General features: G+C 43.5%; 1 protein-coding gene across 1 annotated transcript in view; it reads right to left on the reverse strand.

Moving 5' to 3' along the window:
* Positions 1-424: 424 nt before the first annotated feature.
* Positions 425-22,547, reverse strand: part of LOC110509926 (ephrin-B2) — a 77,325-nt gene continuing 55,202 nt past the window's right edge. The window contains exons 3-5 of the mRNA XM_021591146.3: positions 5,611-5,703; positions 4,923-4,979; positions 425-4,809 (exon numbers count right to left, since the gene is read on the reverse strand). Of these exons, the coding sequence (XP_021446821.3) occupies positions 4,388-4,809; positions 4,923-4,979; positions 5,611-5,703 (572 nt within the window). The 3' untranslated portion in view covers positions 425-4,387. The remainder of the gene's footprint in view (positions 4,810-4,922; positions 4,980-5,610; positions 5,704-22,547) is intronic.

Genomic DNA, 22,547 nt, shown 5'->3' on the forward strand with positions numbered 1-22,547 from the left:
TCACGCACGCACACACACGGACAGGGGACAGAAAAATAACGAGACATTGGACAATTCAAATACCAATGATGTCACCCTTCTTATTGCCTAGCAGCATCCAACCAAATGAGACTGCAGATCAAACAAACTGTGAGAACAAAGTGTGTGTGTGTGTGTGTGTGTGTGTGTGTGTGTGTGTGTGTGTGTGTGTGTGTGTGTGTGTGTGTGTGTGTGTGTGTGTGTGTGTGTGTGTGTGTGTGTGTGTGTGTGTGTGTGTGTGTGTGTGTGTGTGTGTGTGTGTGTGTGTGTGTGTGTGTGTGTGTGTGTGTGAGGGTGGCATACTGAGACAGAGATGCAGTGTGTGAGAGGGGAGAACAGGAGCCCCAGAAGAACATCAATTTGTGTCAACATGAACGCTCAAAAAGAAACACACTTGAGACAAGAATTTTATAACATAGGTTTTTATGTATCCCCCCCAAAAAAACTGGAATGTACAGGAGAGAGGAGGCCAGGGAGGTAACATAAACCATCTTATAGTGTCCTACAAAGTCTGCACTTAATCATCTCACAACACTCCTGGCAATCTCTCAACAGTCAGCCTTGGCAATCTCTCAACAGTCAGCCTTATCAATCTCAAAAAGGTCTTTACAATCTACCTAGCACATCTAGTCTCATGACAGTATCCCTCGTCTCATGACAGTATCCCTTTTCTCACCAACGTCTCATGACAGTATCCCACGTCTCATGACAGTATCCCTCGCCTCACCATTGTCTCATGACAGTATCCCTTGTGTCATAACATTATCCCTCGTCTCACAAATGTCTCATGTCAGTATCCTTCGTCTCACCAACGTCTGATCTGTCTCTCCTCAGTTCTGAAGTGAAAACCAGAGCGCCTCCTTCTCTGGATTAGGTTATTGCCACAAAATAACTGAGTGGAAATCAGCAGGTGAGAAAGATGGTGAAACCAAATGAAACACTACAGTATATGGAAAATGGTACACAGGGTATGGTAGAATGGACGGCAGATTTACACTAGCCTTACTGAGTCCAGCTGGTCCCTGTGAAAGCTGAATGTCTTGAAAGGTACACAAGGACATGACGTGATTATTCAAGCAATCAAAAAAATCTATATTTTCCTCTCTTGTGAGAGGCGTCTGTCCGCCATGTCTCAGGTAGTGTGCTGCTGCTTGTAGTCCAATCAGAGTCCAATATTATTGAAGGGTTGTGACGTCAATATGAGGTCCAGAATGTCCCAGAGTGATGATGAAATGTCACAGAGAGATGACATCAGACCCAGCGGGAGCTGATCTGTGATGTTTCCCATCACTCTGTCACTACCTTCAACGCTCTGACTATGAACCTCAACATCATAGAAACCATCATACAACATAAAAACAACTACAGTGGAAATCAGTTACTTTGTATGAAAACATTTATGAAACAATACATCTATGTCTGTGTATGAGGTGTGGTCCTGGGACCTGAGGACTGAGTTTAAAAGCCACAGAGATGTTTAAAGAGAATGAAAGAGATGTTTCACCTATAGCAGTCAGTATGTGCACATAAGTGTTGAAAGGGTCCAGCAGAAAAAGGAAGTTCTAAATCACATTGGCAGGTGGACTTCAACATATACAGTTGAAGTCGGAAGATTACATACGCCTTTGCCGAATACATTTAAACTCAGTTTTTCACCATTCCTGACATTTAATCCTAGTTAAAATTCCCTGTCTTAGGTCAGTTAGGATCACCACTTTATTTTAAGAATGTGAAATGTCAGAATAATAGTAGAGATAATGATTTATTTCAGCTTTTATTTCTTTCATCACATTCCCAGTGGGTCAGAAGTTTACATACACTATATTAGTATTTGGTAGCATTGCCTTTAAATTGTTTAACTTGGGTCAAACGTTTTGGGTAGCCTTCCACAAGCTTCCCACAATAAGTTGGGTACATTTTGGCCCATTCCTCCTGACAGAGCTGGTGTAACTGAGTCAGGTTTGTAGGCCTCCTTACTCACACACGTTTATCAGTTCTGCCCACACATTTTCTATATTAATGAGGTCAGGGCTTTGTGATGGCCACTCCAATACCTTGACTTTGTTGTCCTTAAACCATTTTGCCACAACTTTGGAAGTATGCTTGGGGTCATTGTTAATTTGGAAGAACCAAGCTTTAACTTCCTGACAGATGTCTTGAGATGTTGCTTCAATATATCCACTTAATTTTCCTTCCTTATTATGCCATCTATTTTGTGAAGTGCACCAGTCCCTCCTGCAGCAAAGCACCCTCACAACATGATGCTGCCACCCCCGTGCTTCACGGTTAGGATGGTGTTCTTCAGCTTGCAAGCCTCCCCCTTTTTCCTCCAAACATAACAATAGTCATTATGGCCAACTAGTTCTATTTTTGTTTCATCAGACCAGAGGACATTTCTCCAAAAAGTACGATCTTTGTCCCCATGTGCAGTTGCAAAACATAGTCTGGCTTTTTTTATGGCGGTTTTGGAGCAGTGGCTTCTTCCTTGCTGAGCGGCCTTTCAAGTTATGTCGATATAGGACAAGTTTAACTGTGGATATGGATACTTTTGGACCTGTTTCCTGCAGCATCTTCACAAGGTCCTTTGCTGTTGTTCTGGTAGCGATTTGCACTTTTCGCACCAAAGTACGTTCATTTCTAGGAGACAGAACACGTCTCCTTCCTGAGCGGTATGACGGCTGCGTGGTCCCATAGTGTTTATACTTGCGTACTATTGTTTGTACAGATGAACGTGGTCAGGCATTTGGAAATTGCTCCCAAGGATGAACCAGATTTGTGGAGGTCTACAATATTTTTTTCTGAGGTCTTGGCTTATTTCTTTTGATTTTCCCATGATGTCAAGCAAAGAGGCACTGAGTTTGAAGGTAGACCTTGAAAGACATCCACAGGTACCCCTCCAATTGACTCAAATTATGTCAATTAGCCTATCAGAAGTTTCTGAAGCCATGACCTCATTTTCTGGAATTTTCCAAGCTGTTTAAAGGCACAGTCAACTTAGTGTATGTAAACTTCTGACCCACTGGAATTAAGATACAGTGAATTTATAAGTGAAATAATCTATTTGTTAACAATTGTTGGAAAAATTACTTGTGTCATGCACAAAGTAGATGTCCTAACCGACTTGTCAAAACTATAGTTTGTTAACAAGAAATTTGTAGAGTGGTTGAATAACGAGTTTTAATGACAACCTAAGTGTATGTAAACTTCCGAATTCAACTGTATATGTTGACTATCGCCTGTGTCATTTCAACAATGAACTCCGACCTTTTCACCTTTATTAATTCCTGCGGCCAACCACAGGTCATCAGTTACCAGTGCAGTGTGGGAAACAAAACCAAACAGATAATTCACCTCTAAAAAAAAACACTTTCAGCGGGCGTAGAGAAGCAACATGAACAATGCAGTGTGTTAAGGTTTCAGTTCTGTTGCTATGGATGTGCATCTGGAGGCACAGTATGGGAGAATCACAGTGTTTGTGGCTTCATCTGTTCAAACACTTTCCCAATACTGTCATTTTCTTCGTCTTATTGAGTACGCCTCTTTGTACTGTTGTACTATCCTCCTTCCTCTGTGAAACTTTATATACAGAAAAGTGAACTATTTCAATGCTAAGGCATTGAGAATGGGAAAACAGAAGAGAAGACAAACACAAACACTGAAATAAATAAGTACCTAGATCTCATCCAGACTCTAAAACAGAGAACATACAGTACAATACATACAAGAAAAACTGTGTCTAACAGAAATCTGAATGGAAATATAAAAATCTACAAATGAGTTATGAAATTATAATTTTATATAATCTGTAAATGATAACAGTGGGTAGAAATCAGAATCTTGCTTTGATATTTGTTCTTGTGGTACTGGTTTTACACACCAAACACAAGCAGACTTACAGGTTATGCGTAGGCACGCACGCACGCACACACATTCCGTCACACACACATACACAAACACACACACTAACACTTTGAAAAGGTTTGACATTTCAGATCCACTGTCCTCCCTTTGAGTGAGAGGTGGGGACTGAGTCGCTGCCACAGTCCGTCAGCATAATGGCCCACATGTCCAGGACTCACGACCTCCATCATTGGGTTCACAGCAGGGAACAGATCAATACCCCCACCCAGACACAACCACCCCTCCATCCATCCATCCATCCACAGTGTCAGAGCACTGTACAGCACAGTCCATGGGGCAGGAGGTTGAGGATAGCCATCCCAAACAGTCAGCCATAGAGAGGGTGTTGGGGTGAGTGAGGGAGTAGAGGGAGCTAGAGGGACAGTTTTATTTCTATGTTGAAAACAGCAGTCTATGTGTTGGTACACCTGTATGTCTATGTCAGCCGGGCTGTGTGGCTGTCCCTCTCTCATACTTTGTAGTAGATGTTGGCTGGGCTCTGGGGGGGCATCTCCTGGACGATATAGACGGGGTGGCCGTAGTCCCCGCTCACCTTCTCATAGTGCGGGCAGTAGGCCGAGTCTGAAGTCCGCAGCGGGATGATGATGTCACTGGGCTCTGAGCCGTTGTTGCCTCCGGTGGAGCAGCCGGCCCCGCTGGTGCTGCCCCTCTTGGGGGTGAGGGTGGTCAGGGTCAGGGTGGGGTGGTGAGTCTCAGAGTGCTTGTTCTGTCGCCAGCGGTAACACACCACACAGATGACTGCGGTCACGATGAGGAGGAAAGCTCCGCCCCCTACCACTCCAGCGATTACCGCTACGCTAGAGGAGGTTGGAGGGTTGTTCCCGTTGTTCCCCTCGCCCTCGCCACCTGCCTTGGGTATCGTCCCATTCCCTGTAAGGGTAGAGAGATCAGGATCAATGACTTACTAATACTGTAGATACTGTATCATTAAACCAGTGAAGTGAGTTCTCTCCCTCTGGATACTGTACTGTAGACTGACTTACCTTTGGGGTGGAAGCGGTTTGGGTCTGGTTTGGGTTTGGGTGGGAGGCCATAAGCAGCTATGGGGAATCATACAGTTGGTTTAGGGTTGTAAACATTTTTATGAATTTGCTTTTCTGTAAAGTGTATTGACAATTGAGGCTTTTGTTAAAGGACAATTCACTTTTCTCTAAGCAAATCTGTATATTACAATGTTATATTCCATTTTGTTGGACTCAGAAAGTGCACACAGAAAATATTGCTTGAGTCCAACAAAATGGAATATAACGTTGGGGATAACATTTTGCAATTACAGATTTTCATGTGTTTTTATTTTTAATTGATTTATTTTACCTTTTATTTAACTAAGCAAGTCAGTTAAGAACAGCAAAGATGCTGTTTCAAAAGTTGTTGTTTTTTTGTGTGCATTTGTTCATGTTTTATCTGTGACCCTGCAACTGCAGAACGAACATGAGTAAGTATATTGCTGCTGGGGTAAGTTTGTTCCAAAAAAGTGAACTTGTTCTTTAAATGCACTTAAAATAAATTGTGATTTGATTTGGCATATGGCAGGTTCATGAATATTATGAATATAAGGCCTTTACAAGAATACTGAAGACCCCATGTGCATTCATCTATATGAGGATGATAACTATTGAATGACTGATATGAAACCAAATCAAGGACAATCTATCTGATGAAAATACTCACTCTGTCCCACTTTGAGAATCACCTTCATCCCTCGTGTCACACACACTCCTCCTCTCATGCTGTCCAGTCCCTGCCTTGTCCCATCTGAGGTAGCTAAGAGATGAAGAGGAGGGGAGGAAGACTACAGTTAGATAGATACCTTACAACAGGGATGGGCAACTTTGATGGGGTTGGGGGCTACAACATTGCGAACGAAACATTTTAACAGCTCAATGTTTGACAGCGGAGATACGTGTTTTAGAGTTAATTCCGTGCAATTCTACAAATTTTGCCATAGGTTGGAGAGAAATGTTTGCAGTTTTTAATAAGATATTTGAGTGAGACTGACTAACAAAATCAATGGGGGTCACCCGGTTGATAATTTGACCATGATTAAGAAGTTTAGATGGCTGGCGGGCTAATTGAGTGACTATAAGTAACTGACATAATGAGAAAAACTGCTGATGCATAATCACATGTCAAAATTACACCTTGTGTATTCTACCATTCTAACTTGCAACAGTAAGTTGAGACCCCGACTGAGTTAAAAAAAAAACTAAAACAAGTGGGGCCTTCTGGCCAGGGGAACTAGGTCAGAGCAGGGAGCCAGAAGTATTGCCCTGTCAGAAACACTGAACTCAATCCCACAACCATGCCTATGACATGACCCATATCGCCCACACAATTCCCCAGACACAGTCAGAATAACAAGCCAGCCACATCCCCTGACTGTTTAAATACCAACCCAGTCATATTAATCCAAATCAAGACTAGTGGCCATTTAATGACCACATCACTCATAATCACATCACATCACATGACCACATGACACCCTCCTACAGTATCAACCACCCCTTCTATTTATCGCTTGAGGCTATAGATTACATAACACCAGTGGGTAAGGTGTAAGGAAAGGTATTACAAATCCCCACAAAATACTACAGTTTACTATAGAATTCTGTAGTAAGTGGTAGTTTACTGTAGAAAACCACAACAGTGGTAGGCCTGATCACCGACAATGATGAGACCGCCTATAGGGAGGAGGTCAGAGAACTGGCAGTGTGGTGCCAGGACAACAACCTCTCCCTCAATGTGAGCAAGACAAAGGAGCTGATCGTGGACTACAGGAAAAGGCGGGCCGAACAGGCCCCCATTAACATTGACGGGGCTGTAGTCGGGGGGTCGAGAGTTTCAAGTTCCTTGGTGTCCACATCAAGCTTGGGAAATCTTTTTGTATCCAAATCCGGCTTTAAACTTCTTCACAACAGTATCTCGGACCTGCCTGGTGTGTTCCTTGTTCTTCATGATGCTCTCTGCGCTTTTAACGGACTATCACAGTGCAGGTGCATTTATACGGAGACTTGATTACACACAGGTGGATTGTATTTATCATCATTAGTCATTTAGGTCAACATTGGATCATTCAGAGATCCTCACTGAACTTCTGGAGAGAGTTTGCTGCACTGAAAGTAAAGGGGCTGAATAATTTTGCACGCCCAATTTTTCAGTTTTTGATTTGTTAAAAAAGTTTGAAATATCCAATAAATGTCGTTCCACTTCATGATTGTGTCCCACTTGTTGTTGATTCTTCACAAAAAAATACAGTTTTATATCTTTATGTTTGAAGCCTGAAATGTGGCAAAAGGTCGCAAAGTTCAAGGGGGCCGAATACTTTCGACAGGCACTGTATGTATTACTTTCCAAATAAACTTTATATTTCCATGGAAATACATGGGTAGCCATGAGAAAGGCTCCATCTGAATTCACTTGCCGACATTCCTCTGCACTGCCACACGTAGCTTTTTCTCAGCTGGCACAATTTGATTGGCTGCTGTCCGATTCAAACTGTAATCCGTTAAACGAAGAGTTGAAGCGCTGGACACTTTTTAAAATCATTTTTAATATTAGCATATTTTTTTATATTTGGGCTTGGTTAGGGTATCAATCGGGTCAAAAGGCTCAAGTCCAAGTTAAATCACAAGTCATTAGAGTTAAAGTCAAAGTCGAGTTGCAAGTCATCATATTTGTGGCTCGAGGTAGACTCGAGTCCAAGTCATGTGACTCGAGTCCAAGTCATGTGACTCGAGTCCACACCTCTGGTAAATACTACAGTATACTACAATCTGCAAAAGCACTGCAGTAAATTCTGCAGTCTGCAATATCACAACATTAATTACTATAGTTTACTATAGTTTTTTTTACTACAGTATTTACTGTATACTATAGTAAATTGTTAATACTACAGTATACTGCATTCATGTCAGCAACACTACAGTAACTAAGTATTCTACAACAGTATTTAGTATCCGTGACAGTATTAGTCCGCAAAAACACTACAGTGAACACTATAGTATTCATACCATAGTATTTTTTCATGTGGATCCTCTCTCTCTCTCTCTCTCTCTCTCTTTCTCTCTCTCTCTCTCTCTCTCTATTGGAAGCAAAGGTGCAAAGAGGGAGAGAAGGAGAGGTGTAAGAACCATATATAAACAGAAAAGCGATAAAGAATGAGAGATAGAGAGGGTGAGAATGAGATATAAAGAATGAAATAGAGAGGATTATTAGAGAGGGAGAGGTAGAGGGAGGAGGGAGGGAGGGTGGCTTTCATGGTGTATGGTATTTGAGTTGAGCAGACTCTCTCGCATGTCTCAGTTTAAAGGTTCACTGGTTTACTGAACATATATGACAAAGTGCTAATGACATGATTGTGTATGTGACAGACAGACACACACACACAGACAGGAGTACATAGACACACATATATACATGCATGCATGCATGCACAATCGAGATGTAATCAAGATGATAACCAACTTTGGAGAGAGACAGAGAAGAAGAATGGAGAGAAAGAGCAAAGGAGAAAGAGAGAAAAGAAGGAATGAGTAATTGAGATGATGATCTGTGGTGAAGGAGAGAAAGAGAGAGAGCGGGATACACAGACACGGACAGAAACAGGCGGAAGTCTGCCCCGAAAACCCCCAACAGAAGACAAAAGGGAAAAACTGTTCATTCATTTAACTACAAGGAGACTGACCCATTAACACATGAGCACACCCATTCTGTTGTACAGGGGATTTACACACAAACAAGAGACAGGAGGAGGGGAGGGCTGTTTTCGTCTCTGGCACATCCTAAATTGACCCAGCAAGTGACCCACTTAGCCCTAACCCCTACCCCTCCCCTCACCAAACCTCCCCTCTCTCCTAAGTGAGAGCGCAGCTAAGGGATTGACCCATCTTGACCAAGGAAAAAGGAATCAACGAAACTCCCAAAGATGGGTTTACCGCGCCTCTAACAGGGCTAAATCTAATGAACCGTTTAACCCATCCCATTTGAAATTAAACACATCTGTGAGTCTTGCATAAAACCCCCTCCCAACATACTAATTCAGTTGAGCGGATTCAGGCTGTAGTCGAGCCCAAGTCAGCTGTCACTCTGTCTTACGGGCCGGGCTCCATCAGCATTAGCAGCACATACAGACACACAGAGCAGCTACACTGCTGGGGTACTCTCAGCCCACTCTGTCCAGCAGGGTGTTAAAACAGGGACACTGTCCAATGGGAGGTCACTGAACTCAAACACTCTGCTGCACTCGTTTGCCAGCATGCGCCTTGCAACGTGCAGGGAACGTAGCGCCATATCTGAACTTTTTTTTACAGAAAGGACGTCAATAATGCCCACTGTAAGGGAAGTGGACAGGTATGGCTAGACATGTCTGTAAATCTAGACTGCAGACTGTCTGTAAGTTGTTAAACTAAAACCCCAAACAACAAGCAAGGCAGGTGTAGAAGCACGGTGGCTAGGAAAAACTATGAGGGGTGGCCAGTCCTCTTCTGGCTGTGCCAGGTGGAGATTATAACAGAACATGGCCAAGATGTTCAAATGTTCATAGATGACCAGCAAGGTCAAATAATAATAATCACAGTGGTTGTAGAGGGTGCAACAGGTCAGCACCCCAGGAGTAAATGTCAGTTGGATTTTCATAGTCGATCATTTAGAGTATCTCTACCGCTCCTGCTGTCTCTAGAGAGTTGAACACTGCAGGTCTGAGACAGGTAGCACGTTATCTGTTGCTGTAAATGTGTCAGGGTGTGGTTGGCAGAGTGTGTAGTGTGTAACCTACGTTCTAAATGGGACTCAGCGGAGCTCCATGCAGTACTGTGCTGCTCTATCAGTGGTCGGTGTAGTAGGGTTGGACTCTGACCTCTGACCCAGATGAGGGGCACTTTAAAAAGTGCCAGGCTTCAACTTCCCCGAATGCAAAATCTGCTCATCTCACAGAGATGCAGCTTTACACTTGGCTGGCTGTTACAGTAGGTGGAAAGATGTTAAAATTTATACATTTAGGATGGACAATAAACCCATTGCAATGATGTATTGATGGTAAAATACTTTTCTGTATTCAAGACATTGGGTCCTATTCTATCTAAGCTCAGTAACCAGATATATGGTCTAAAACACGTTTTTTATTGTGCTACAAGAATGCATATTTACATTCACACTCACCAATCCCATGTCCACTGCAAGAAGTTCCACTGCATATTGATTTATACCTGCTTTCTAGCTAGGCAAGAATCTGGTAACTGGGTTGGATTGGTTCCTTGTATCGCTACTCAAACACTCCGATTCTTCCCTCTCTATTCTCCGTTCTATCTCTTTCCATGCATGCTTCAAATCATTTGTTTACAGGCTAACACACACTATATTTCCTCTCTCAAATCGAATTTGAGTTGTAAATTGTGCTTAAACAATTTTCCATAATCTGTGTGGGCAGCAGTGTCTCCAGAGCCAATAGCAGTGGCCCTGCCTCAGTGCACTAATCTGTAATTGGTGGAGTCACTGAGGACACCGCCTGATTGGACACCAATTGAAACAGATGATGCTTCACCTCTCTTTGATTGGATGAGGGCAGGGGCGGACTGGCCTTTTGGCATTTCGGGCAAATGCCAGATGGGCTGGTACATGTTTAACCTAGTGGGCCTGTCTAATTTGGGTTTCTTGCACAAAATGACAATTTTCTGGCTAATAATGGCAGCTCCAATAAACAAAATGGGCAGGTGTGGGGGCCAAAAATGTCAGAAATGCCAGAGCCGAATTCTGATCCCAGTCCTGAATACTAACTGTGATTATTAGCCAATAGAAGGCTTGGCAGTTGAAGCAGGTACTCAGACTTAGGGTTAGGGTTCACTTTAGTTGAATAGTCAGATGCACATCTGTGACTTAACATTCATGTCCTTCCTTGTCTTTTCTCTCTCACTGTTCCGCTCTGGTCAACACACTTTCTGTCTCTGCAACCATCTGTGCCTGTGTCTACATCATCAGCACAGAAACGTCCCCCTCATTAGCACAATACTTCAGGTACTTTATGTACATCATCACAATGCAGAGTACCTCTCTCCACATAGACTAATTCTATAGATATGGCATGATGCTGAAGGCCGAACCACAGAGATTTCCAACACAGGAAAATAAGGACAGACCAAAAGAGTGCAGGGAGGATGGGTTAGAAAATGGTGAAAGGATGGCCGAAATAAGATAGAAGCTAGAGAGAATGCAGAAACGGAGAAAGAAGAGGAGAGAGGAAGGGAGAGATACATTAAGAAACAAGGAATATGTAACGCGAGGAGAGATGAAGCAGGAGCAGAGGGCTGGAAGAGAAGAGGGAAAAGAATGGAGGAGAAAGAGAGAGAGAGAGAGAGAGAGAGAGAGAGAGAGAGAGAGAGAGAGAGAGAGAGAGAGAGAGAGAGAGAGAGAGAGAGAGAGAGAGAGAGAGAGAGAGAGAGGTGATGTAGAGGCCCTATCGGAGTCTGAAATCAGAAAGGGTTTTCTGGGTCATGTTCCTGTCAGCCCCAGTGAGGAGATAGGGAGAGATAAGGCGTGGAGGAGGATAGAGATAACACACAGGATGAGGAAACACACACAGGCACATTGTCAGACAAGCAGACAGTTGAAAGAGAAAACTGTGGGCTCCATCAGCTCGGTAATGGCTGCTTATGCTCTACCTGGATCACTCTGACAGATACACACTACCTGGGACAGATTACCAAACATACCTAAACGCCATTTACTATTATCCAACTGTCGAACACACAAGGACGCACACGCACATTCTACAAAACCTATGATATGAAGACAAACAGAATCATAGCCACCTACACTCACTGGCACAAGTGCTCACACACATTCTCCAATGCCTACTTAAGTGTCCCTTATCATCCATGTTCCATCCAATTAAGCATGTGTAAAGTTAATCATGTCTGTTCATTATGTGAGGCGAATCGTTGTTCCAGCCCGGCAGAGGTGTGTTATTGACAGGAGAGCTGGGTGAAATGTTGAACATGGAAAGGGGATTGGAGATCTGAGATAGCTCTACATCAGTTAAGGCTATTTCCCCTAGAGTACAATCAAAAAGCCAGAGCCCACCCCCACACTGCAACTCCCTTTCACAAAGAGGAGAACAAATCAAGAGACATTATAGAGAGCTATCCAGCCAAACTAACCCAGTCTGACAACCGAGTCAGAGCACAGCCAAGGGGAAAACGAGAGAGAGAGAGAGAGAGAGAGTGAGGGAGTGAGTGATGGAAAGAGCGAGCAAGTGAGAGGGGGAGAGAGAGGGAGGGAGAAAGACAGAGAGAGAGAGAGAGAGAGAGAGAAAGAGAGGGGGTGGGGGAGAGAGGGAGGGAGTGAGAGAGAGTGTAGACATGTTAGCTGTGCTATTTCTGTTTGTGTTACTTATGTCAATGATAGGCCCCTGTGTGGCTGTGTGTGTGGCAGCAGGTATGTGTGTGTGTGACTGTGTTTGTGGCAGCAGCATTACATGTGTTAGCTGTGTGACTGTGTGTGTGGCAGCAGCATTCTATGTGTTAGCTGTGTGTGTGTTTTCTCTCTGTGTTGTGTGAAGCTCTACAGTATCATCACAGTGCGATGGTGGGTGTCTTTTGTGTGTGTGTGAGGCGAGAGGATACGGCCTGTTACGTTACAAAACCTGGGAAAAGAAGATGGGCCTCCCCCTCTCTCTGTTCATTATCCTAATTAGTTTCTTAATGGCATACATTAAAAGTATGTCACTGGTTGGAGGAGGGTAGCAGGACAGATGGGAGAAAAGAAAGGGATGGATATACTGTATCTACAGTATCTGTACAAAAACACATATGTCCTATATCTTCTATACGTTTAAAATATCAGATATGAGTATAAAGGCCAACACCTAAAAACACTTCAGATACGCATAAAAGCTAACATTTTATGGTTGGAGACATGTTATAACACGTTTGCTCACAGACCATATAAACTAAGCACCACCCTCTGTCAGACCTTAGATGCCAACACAGTAGGTTGACTTTCATCTGACAGGGCTTGGTTCATCTCTAGTACCTGAAGAGAGGAGATAGTCTGACTGGCATCTGACAGGTCTCAGTCCATCTCTAGTACCTGAAGAGAGGAGATAGTCTGACTGGCATCTGACAGGGCTTGGTTCATCTCTAGTACCTGAAGAGAGGAGATAGTCTGACTGGCATCTGACAGGTCTCAGTCCATCTCTAGTACCTGAAGAGAGGAGATAGTCTGACTGGCATCTGACAGGGCTTGGTTCATCTCTAGTACCTGAAGAGAGGAGATAGTCTGACTGGCATCTGACAGGTCTCAGTCCATCTCTAGTACCTGATGAGAGGAGATAGTCTGACTGGCATCTGACAGGTCTCAGTCCATCTCTAGTACCTGAAGAGAGGAGATAGTCTGACTGGCACATGGTGTACACCAGACTTCCCCAACTGGTGGCTCGCTGGCCGAATTTGGCACTCAGGTAATTTTATCTGGCCCTCCAAGTTCTTTGAGCAAAAAACAAACAGAAAATGTTGATTTTATTTTGGGACATAAATGACAGTAAAAACATCAGCATAATCAGCTCAGTGATTTTAATTTGGAAATCTGTTTAAAAGTATTCCCACACATAATAGAGATATATGTGATTGTACACAAATAAATGTAAGCAAAGTTTGAAATTATTATGTTTTCGTCAAATGTTATATCTGTTTGGGCTTCTTGTGGGCTTCTTGTGGTCAATTTGTCAAATTTGTCAAATTATTTGTAATTGTGTTACGGCCCCCTGACCATTCGCTCAAGAAAAAGTAGGCTCTTTGTCAAATTTCTGCCCTGGTCAACTGTAAATGCTGTTTTTGTGAAGTGGAAACGTCTAGGAGCAACAACGGCTCAGCCGCGAAGTGGTAGGCCACACAAGCTCACAGAATGGGACTGCCAAGTGCTAATGCGTTTAGTGCGTAAAAATCATTTGTCCTCTGTTGCAACACTCCAAACTGCCAATGGAAGCAACGTCATCAAAATAACTGTTCGTCGAGCTTCATGAAATGGGTTTCCATGGCCGAGCAGCCGCACACAAGCCTAAGATCCCCATGAGCAATGCCAAGCATCGGCTGGAGTGGTGTAAAGCTTGCCGCCATTGAACTCTGGAGCAGTGGAAATGCATTCTCTTGAGGGATTAATCACACTTCACCCTCTGGCTGTCCGACAGACAAATCTGGGTTTGGCAGATGCCAGGAGAATGCTACCTGCCCCAATGCATAGTGCCAAAGATTTGGGCTAGGCCAAGGGGGGGCAAAGTACGGCCCGTGGGCCGTATCCGGCCTGCCGGGCACTTCAATCCGGCCCGCGAGACATCCAATTGGTAGTTACAATCTTGTCCCATCGCTGCAACTCCTGTACAGACTCAGGAGAGGCGAAGGTCGAGAAGCCGCACTGCTTCTTGACACAATGCCCGCTTAACCCGGAAGCCAGCCACACTAATGTGTCGGAGGAAACACCATACACCTGGTGACCATGTCAGCGTGCATGCACCCGGCCCTTCACAGGAGTCACTAGAGCGCAATGGGACAAGGAAATCTCGGCCTGCCAAACTCTCTCCTAACCTGGACGACGCTGGGCCAATGGGTCTCCCAGTCACGGCCAGCTGTGACACAGCCTGGGATCGAACCCGGGTCTGTAGTGACACCTCAAGCACTGCAGTGCCTTAGACTGCTGTGGCACTTGCAAATTGATTTTAACAAACAATTGCTCCCCCAAGAAATGTGGCCCTCCTTTGAATTTCAAAATCCCGATGTGACCCTCGAGCCAAAAAGTTTACATTCTAGACATTTCTGTGCCTGCACAGAGCCCTGACCTCAACCACAGCGAACACCTTTGGGATGAATTGGAACGCCGATTGCGAGCCAGGCCTAATCGCCAAACAGCTCTCGTGGCTGAATGGAAGCAAGTCCTTGCAGCAATGTTACAACATCTAGTGGAAAGCCTTTTCCAGAAGAGTGGAGGCTGGAGTCTTTGACAATTTTTATGGTCTTCCTCTGACACCGCCTAGTATAGAGGTCCTGGACTGCAGGGAGCTCAGCTCAAGTTATGTTCTGGGCAGTACCCACTACCCTCTGTAGTGCCTTGTGGTCAGATGCCAAGTAATTGCCATACCAAGCGGTGATGCAGCCAGTCAAGATTCTCTCAATGGTGCAGATGTAGAACTTTTTATCTGAGGGGAGATGCCCAATCTTTTCACTGTGGGACAAGAGGCATTGTTGTGTTTTGTTTAAAGTTCTTACATCGGCTACTGAAAGCGTGATCACACAGTCATCCAGAACAGCTGGTGCTCTCATGCATAATTCAGTGTTGCTAGCCTCGAAGCGCGCATAGAATGTATTTAGCTCGTCTGGTAGGCTTGCGTTAATGGACAGCTTGTGGCTGTCTACCAGACGCAAGCCTACAAGCCTAGATATTTTATTTTTATTTTTGTATTCACTCTTTTGAGAGTTTGCACCTGGTCATTCGGAGCAGCGAGACAGTGTTCCTGGATGGCTCGGTATTGTCTGCCTCGAAGCGAGCATAGAATGCGTTAAGCTCATCTGGGAGGGAGGCTACGGTGGGCACCACACAGCTGGATTTGCCTTTGTAGTCCGTGATAGCTTGTTGTCCTTGCCATTTGTCACGAGTCTGAGTTGTCGAACATCAATTAAAGTTTGAGTTTGTATTGTCTTTTTGTGCCCCTAATGGATTTGCGGAGCTCGTACCTGCTTGCCTTGTACAAGTCACACAGTCTGCCAGTCTGTCTCTAGTACCTGAAGAGAGGAGACACAGTCAGATTATAGTGATGGTGATGAGTACAAAGATCCTCTTCCTGAAGCCATTACATCATCACCATCACGCTCCACACGGGCAGATTGTTGGGCATTTTTACGTCTATTAAAGACTTAGCTGGTTTGGGACTGAGGACCATACCGTAAATTAAGCCTCTGGTATAACATCAAATCCCATAGAGACAACAATGCCAAAGCCTCAGGGGTGGTAGGAGAATGTGTGTGTGTGTGTGTGTGTGTGTGTGTGTGTGTGTGTGTGTGTGATCATTTATGAAAGAGTGTATGGCAGACTATGAGTACAGTATTTAGCTCTACAAGTGCATGTTATAGTGAATACCCCAGTTACAGACATCAACTCTATATTATGCTGGTATCCTCTCTCTCCTCCTTCAATCTGTCTGCCTGTCTGTCTTTCACCATCCCTCTCTATTTCTCTCCCTCCATCCTCCATCCCTCCATCCCCCTCTGTCCTAGTCTCTAGTTAACAGCTGGTGGAGAGAATTTCCCCAATCCCCTGACCACTGTAATCTCTCTCTGCTCACACAGCTGTCTGTAAAAAGAGCCTTTCTTCACTCAGTGCATGTGGAAGTGTGTGTGTGTGTATGAGAGAGAGAGAGATAGAGACAGATAGCGAGAGAGAGAAAGAGAGACAGAAATTCCCTGCAGAATTCCTGCCCTCATGTAAAAAAGAAACTTCTTTCATCGAAGAGATCCAGAATGCTCAGCAATATGCTTCTGTTGTATGTGTGTGGGTGTGTGAGAGAGTGTGTGTTAATATGAGTTGCTGCCAGAGCCAGAAGGTTAATGAATCACTGTGTTAAACTTCCTCAATCCAATTAGTGTGGGAGTCTTACAGCATGACCTTTATCAGTGAAGAAAACACACACGGACACTCACACACACACACACACACACAACACACACACACACACACACACACACACACACACACACACACACACACACACACACACACACACACACACACACACACACAAACAGTACCCACATGCTGTTAGGTTAAGCACATGCAAAAAACGTGCAGAAACATACTACAGAAGTATGAACAAGCAGATACAAAGGTCATCTCTCATCTCTGTTGCGCTCAGTCTTTACACACACACACACACACACACACACACACACACACACACACACACACACACACACACACACACACACACACAGTGTGGTGCGGTTTCGATTGTTGACCTAGATCGGGGAGGCCACATGTCACTTTGTGTTATTCACAGTAATCACACAGCCCCCTCCCTCCTCCTTCACACACACACACACACACACACACACACACACACACACACACACACACACACACACACACCCTCACGTACACACACGTACACACACACACACACACACACACACACACACACACACACACACACACACACACACACACACACACACACACTGGGTACAGTGACTGGACTGTCACTAGCGAGTGGCCCATGTTCTCTCACAGTCTCTGCCCAATCTGCATCTCTCCTTAACCCTCTCGCTTTCTCTGTCAGACTCTCTCTCTGTCTGTGTCTTTGAGTTCATCACCCCAAAAAATCCATGCAAAAACATATTTACAACATACACAGACGTATGCACTCACATTTAAGCACACACACGCACTGAGTGGGCAAACTGTCTACACCTTTTTGTTATTTCAGTTTAACACTGATAAATAATACAACAAGCTCCTCAATTATTAACCTCTCTAAACAGTACAGGCTGATGCACCATGACACCATGAAACACAAACGGTCACAGGCCAACCTACCAACAGCCAACACACTCATATATGCACACACAGAAAAATGCACAGTCAGGTAAAACACACACACACCCACGCAGGCATGCAAACACGCACGCACACACACACACACACACACACACACAGTCACACGTGGAACATCTGAATGAGAAATGTCCAAACACACAGCAATCCTGGGGCGGCAGGTAGCCTTGTGGTTAGAGTGTTGGGCCAGAAACTGAAAAGCTGTTGGATTGAATCCCCGATCAAAGCACTGTTCCCTGGGCAATGATGGCGTGGATGTGGATTAAGGCAGCTGCCCACAGGTCTCTGATTCAGAGAGGTTGGGTTAAATGCGGAAGACACATTTCAGTTGAATGCATTCAGTTGTACAATTGATTAGGTATCCCCTTTCCTCCTCTGATGCGTTGCGTTGTTTGACTGTCACTTTCATTACTCATGTTGTCTTGGCTGAAGTGAGAAGAGCCATATGACTGCAGAGCGATCAAACCAAGTTGTCAGAGCTATTATAACCGCAGTGCAGGAGAACCGCTCACTGAATACGCTAATCTGACACTAAAACATGACTGTGTCTACCACTCTTACTATATATATATATATATATATATATATATATATATATATATATATTACCTTTATTTAACTAGGCAAGTCATTTAAGAACAAATTCTTATTTACAATGACGTCCTACCAGGGAACAGTGGGTTAACTGCCTTGTTCAAGGGCAGAAAGCTCTAACCCCTAGGCTAGCTGCCACCCCCTGCATCAACTGCCTCAACTGCATCAACATACCTGCATCATCTGAATTTATCTAACCGGATGCCGGATGCAAAATCACTACTGAGCACAATACGTGAAACCCAAAGCTAGAAAAGCTTTCACATCACACACACACACACACACACACACACACACACACACACACACACACACACACACACACACACACACACACACACACACACACACACACACACACACACACACACACACACACACACACACACACACACACACACACACACACACACACACACACACACACACACACACACACACACCTGCAGCTTTGGCCCTGAGTGCCATGTTTGCTGGTCTAGTGTGGCTGTGGTATGGCTAGCTGCCTGACTCTGAGCTGTGGGCTGGAGTCCCAGTCGACTGGGTCATTCCCCCACTGTGTCCTTGAGCTCTCCATGGTGTATTACGGTCAATTAAACACCAGTGCACAAATGACCTCAACATGTTTATGCAAATATGTAAAACAGCAGGCCGGTGAGTGAATTCCCTCTCCTCGCCCAGCTTTCTGTCTCTCAGTGCTCCAACTCATTACTGCCATATTGGAAAAATTAACAAATGCCAAGATAGGTTAATTAAATGTGATTTCCCCATGGTTAGGTTCACACACATACGCACGTACACACACACACACACACACACACACACTAACACACACACACGCCACACGCATGAACACACCCACATACTAGCATCTGTCCATCTAGCATCTGTCATAAAGGTAGAAGGCAAAACTATGCCAGAATGCTCACATCAGAATATACAAGCATGTCATAACCTTTGTAAAGATTCAATTGAAGAAAAAAATGCATCTGGTCTACATGCAGTGAGCTGAGACATATTTTCCAAACACTCTTGTTTGGATTTGCAATACAAGAGTGTATCATCATGCCTTACCATATTTCCCCAGTGTGGGGAGTGGATGTGATATGAGTGACATAGTGTCTCGTCGCTGTCTGTCATGGCTGGATCAGAGCATGCCCATGTAGAGATCTGCTGACATGCTACTGTCATGCAGGGGAGTACACACACTCCTGAGCCCCAGACATCACACACACACACACACATACACGTGCACACACACAAACAAGTGCGCACACACACATACACGTGCACACACACACGTGCACACACACACATTCTGCCACCCCTGAGGGGCTGATCTGTTGTTACTACTGTTGTGAGAGACATATGGAAATTATTTCTCATAGAGACACAGAAATGCATGACAAACTGGAATGTTAAGGAGCAGAAAAATAAATGTACAGCATTACATTTTCCTGAAATGTTCTGTAACCATAGTGTTTCCATGGTGTTATGTAATGATAGCTTTCCATGGTGTTCTGTAACGATAGCATTTCCATGGTGTTCTGTAACAATAGTGTTTCCATTGTGTTCTGTAACCATAGTGTTTCCATGATGTTCTGTAACGATAGTGTTTCCATGGTGTTCTGTAACGATAACTCTTCCATGGTGTTCTGTAACCATAGTGTTTCCATGATGTTCTGTAACCATAGTGTTTCCATGGTGTTCTGTAACAATAGTGTTTCCATTGTGTTCTGTAACCATAGTGTTTCCATTGTGTTCTGTAACCATAGTGTTTCCATGATGTTCTGTAACGATAGGGTTTCCATGATGTTATGTAACTATAACTCTTCCATGGTGTTCTGTAACGATAACTCTTCCATGGTGTTCTGTAACGATAACTCTTCCATGGTGTTCTGTAACAATAGGGTTTCCATTGTGTTCTGTAACCATAGTGTTTCCATGATGTTCTGTAACTATAACTCTTTCATGGTGTTCTGTAACGATAGTGTTTCCATGGTGTTCTGTAACGATAGCTCTTCCATGGTGTTCTGTAACGATAGCTCTTCCATGGTGTTCTGTAACGATAGCTCTTCCATGGTGCTCTGTAACGATAGCATTTCCATGGTGTTCTGTAACAATAGTGTTTCCATTGTGTTCTGTAACCATAGTGTTTCCATGATGTTCTGTAACGATAACTCTTCCATGGTGTTCTGTAACGATAGTGTTTCCATGATGTTCTGTAACGATAGTGTTTCCGTGATGTTCTGTAACGATAACGCTTTCATGGTGTTCTGTAACGATAGTGTTTCCATGGTGTTCTGTAACGATAGCTCTTCCATGGTGTTCTGTAACGATAGCTCTTCCATGGTGCTCTGTAACGATAGCATTTCCATGGTGTTCTGTAACGATAGCTCTTCCATGGTGCTCTGTAACGATAGCATTTCCATGGTGTTCTGTAACGATAGCTCTTCCATGGTGCTCTGTAACGATAGCATTTCCATGATGTTCTGTAACAATAGTGTTTCCATGATGTTCTGTAACGATAACTCTTCCATGGTGTTCTGTAACGATAACTCTTCCATGGTGCTCTGTAACGATAGCATTTCCATGGTGTTCTGTAACAATAGTGTTTCCATTGTGTTCTGTAACCATAGTGTTTCCATGATGTTCTGTAACGATAACTCTTCCATGGTGTTCTGTAACGATAGTGTTTCCATGATGTTCTGTAACGATAACTCTTCCATGGTGTTCTGTAACGATAGTGTTTCCATGATGTTCTGTAACGATAACTCTTCCATGGTGTTCTGTAACGATAACTCTTCTATGGTGTTCTGTAACCATAGTGTTTCCATGATGTTCTGTAATGATAACTCTTCCATTGTGTTCTGTAACGATAGTGTTTCCATGGTGTTCTGTAACGATAGCTCTTCCATGTTGTTCTGTAACGATAGCTCTTCCATGGTGCTCTGTAACGATAGCATTTCCATGGTGTTCTGTAACTATAGCGTTTCCATGGTGTTCTGTAACGATAGCTCTTCCATGGTGTTCTGTAACGATAATATTTCCATGTTGTTCTGTAATAATAGTGTTTCCAAGGTGTTCTGTATAATAGTGTTTCCATGTTGTTCTGTAATAATAGTGTTTCCAAGGTGTTCTGTATAATAGTGTTTCCATGTTGTTCTGTAATAATAGTGTTTCCAAGGTGTTCTGTATAATAGTGTTTCCATGTTGTTCTGTAATGATAAAGTTTCCATGGTGTTCTGTAATGATAGTCTTTCCATTGTTTTCTGTAAAGATAGTGTTTCCATTGTGTTCTGTAACGATAGTGTTTCCATGGTGTTCTGTAACGATAGTGCTTCCATTGTGTTCTGTAAAGATAGTGTTTCCATGGTGTTCTGTAACGATAACGCTTCCATGGTGTTCTGTAACAATAGTGTTTCCATGGTGTTCTGTAACGATAGTGTTTCCATTGTGTTCTGTAACGATAGTGCTTCCATTGTGTTCTGTAAAGATAGTGTTTCCATGGTGTTCTGTAACGATAACTCTTCCATGGTGTTCTGTAACGATATCTCTTCCATGGTGTTCTGTAACCATAGCATTTCCATGATGTTCTGTAACGATAACTCTTCCATGGTGTTCTGTAACGATAGTGTTTCCATGATGTTCTGTAACAATAACTATTCCATGGTGTTCTGTAACGATAGTGTTTCCATGATGTTCTGTAACGATAACTATTCCATGGTGTTCTGTAACGATAGTGTTTCCATGATGTTCTGTAACGATAACTCTTCCATGGTGTTCTGAAACAATAGTGTTTCCATTGTGTTCTGTAACGATAGTGTTTCCATGGTGTTCTGTAACGATAGCTCTTCCATGGTGCTCTGTAACAATAGCATTTCCATGGTATTCTGTAACCATAGTGTTTCCATGGTGTTCTGTAACTATAGCGTTTCCATGGTGTTCTGTAACTATAGCGTTTCCATGGTGTTCTGTAACGATGGCTCTTCCATGGTGTTCTGTAACGATAATATTTCCATGTTGTTCTGTAATAATAGTGTTTCCAAGGTGTTCTGTATAATAGTGTTTCCATGTTGTTCTGTAAAGATAGTGTTTCCAAGGTGTTCTGTATAATAGTGTTTCCATGTTGTTCTGTAATAATAGTGTTTCCAAGGTGTTCTGTATAATAGTGTTTCCATGTTGTTCTGTAATGATAAAGTTTCCATGGTGTTCTGTAATGATAGTCTTTCCATTGTTTTCTGCAAAGATAGTGTTTCCATTGTGTTCTGTAACAATAGTGTTTCCATGGTGTTCTGTAACGATAGTGCTTCCATTGTGTTCTGTAAAGATAGTGTTTCCATGGTGTTCTGTAACGATAACTCTTCCATGGTGTTCTGTAACAATAGTGTTTCCATGGTGTTCTGTAACGATAGTGTTTCCATGCT

The sequence above is a fragment of the Oncorhynchus mykiss genome, chromosome 29, assembly GCF_057628025.1.
Source record: "Oncorhynchus mykiss isolate SJ-2025 chromosome 29, ASM5762802v1, whole genome shotgun sequence".
NCBI lineage: Eukaryota > Metazoa > Chordata > Actinopteri > Salmoniformes > Salmonidae > Oncorhynchus > Oncorhynchus mykiss.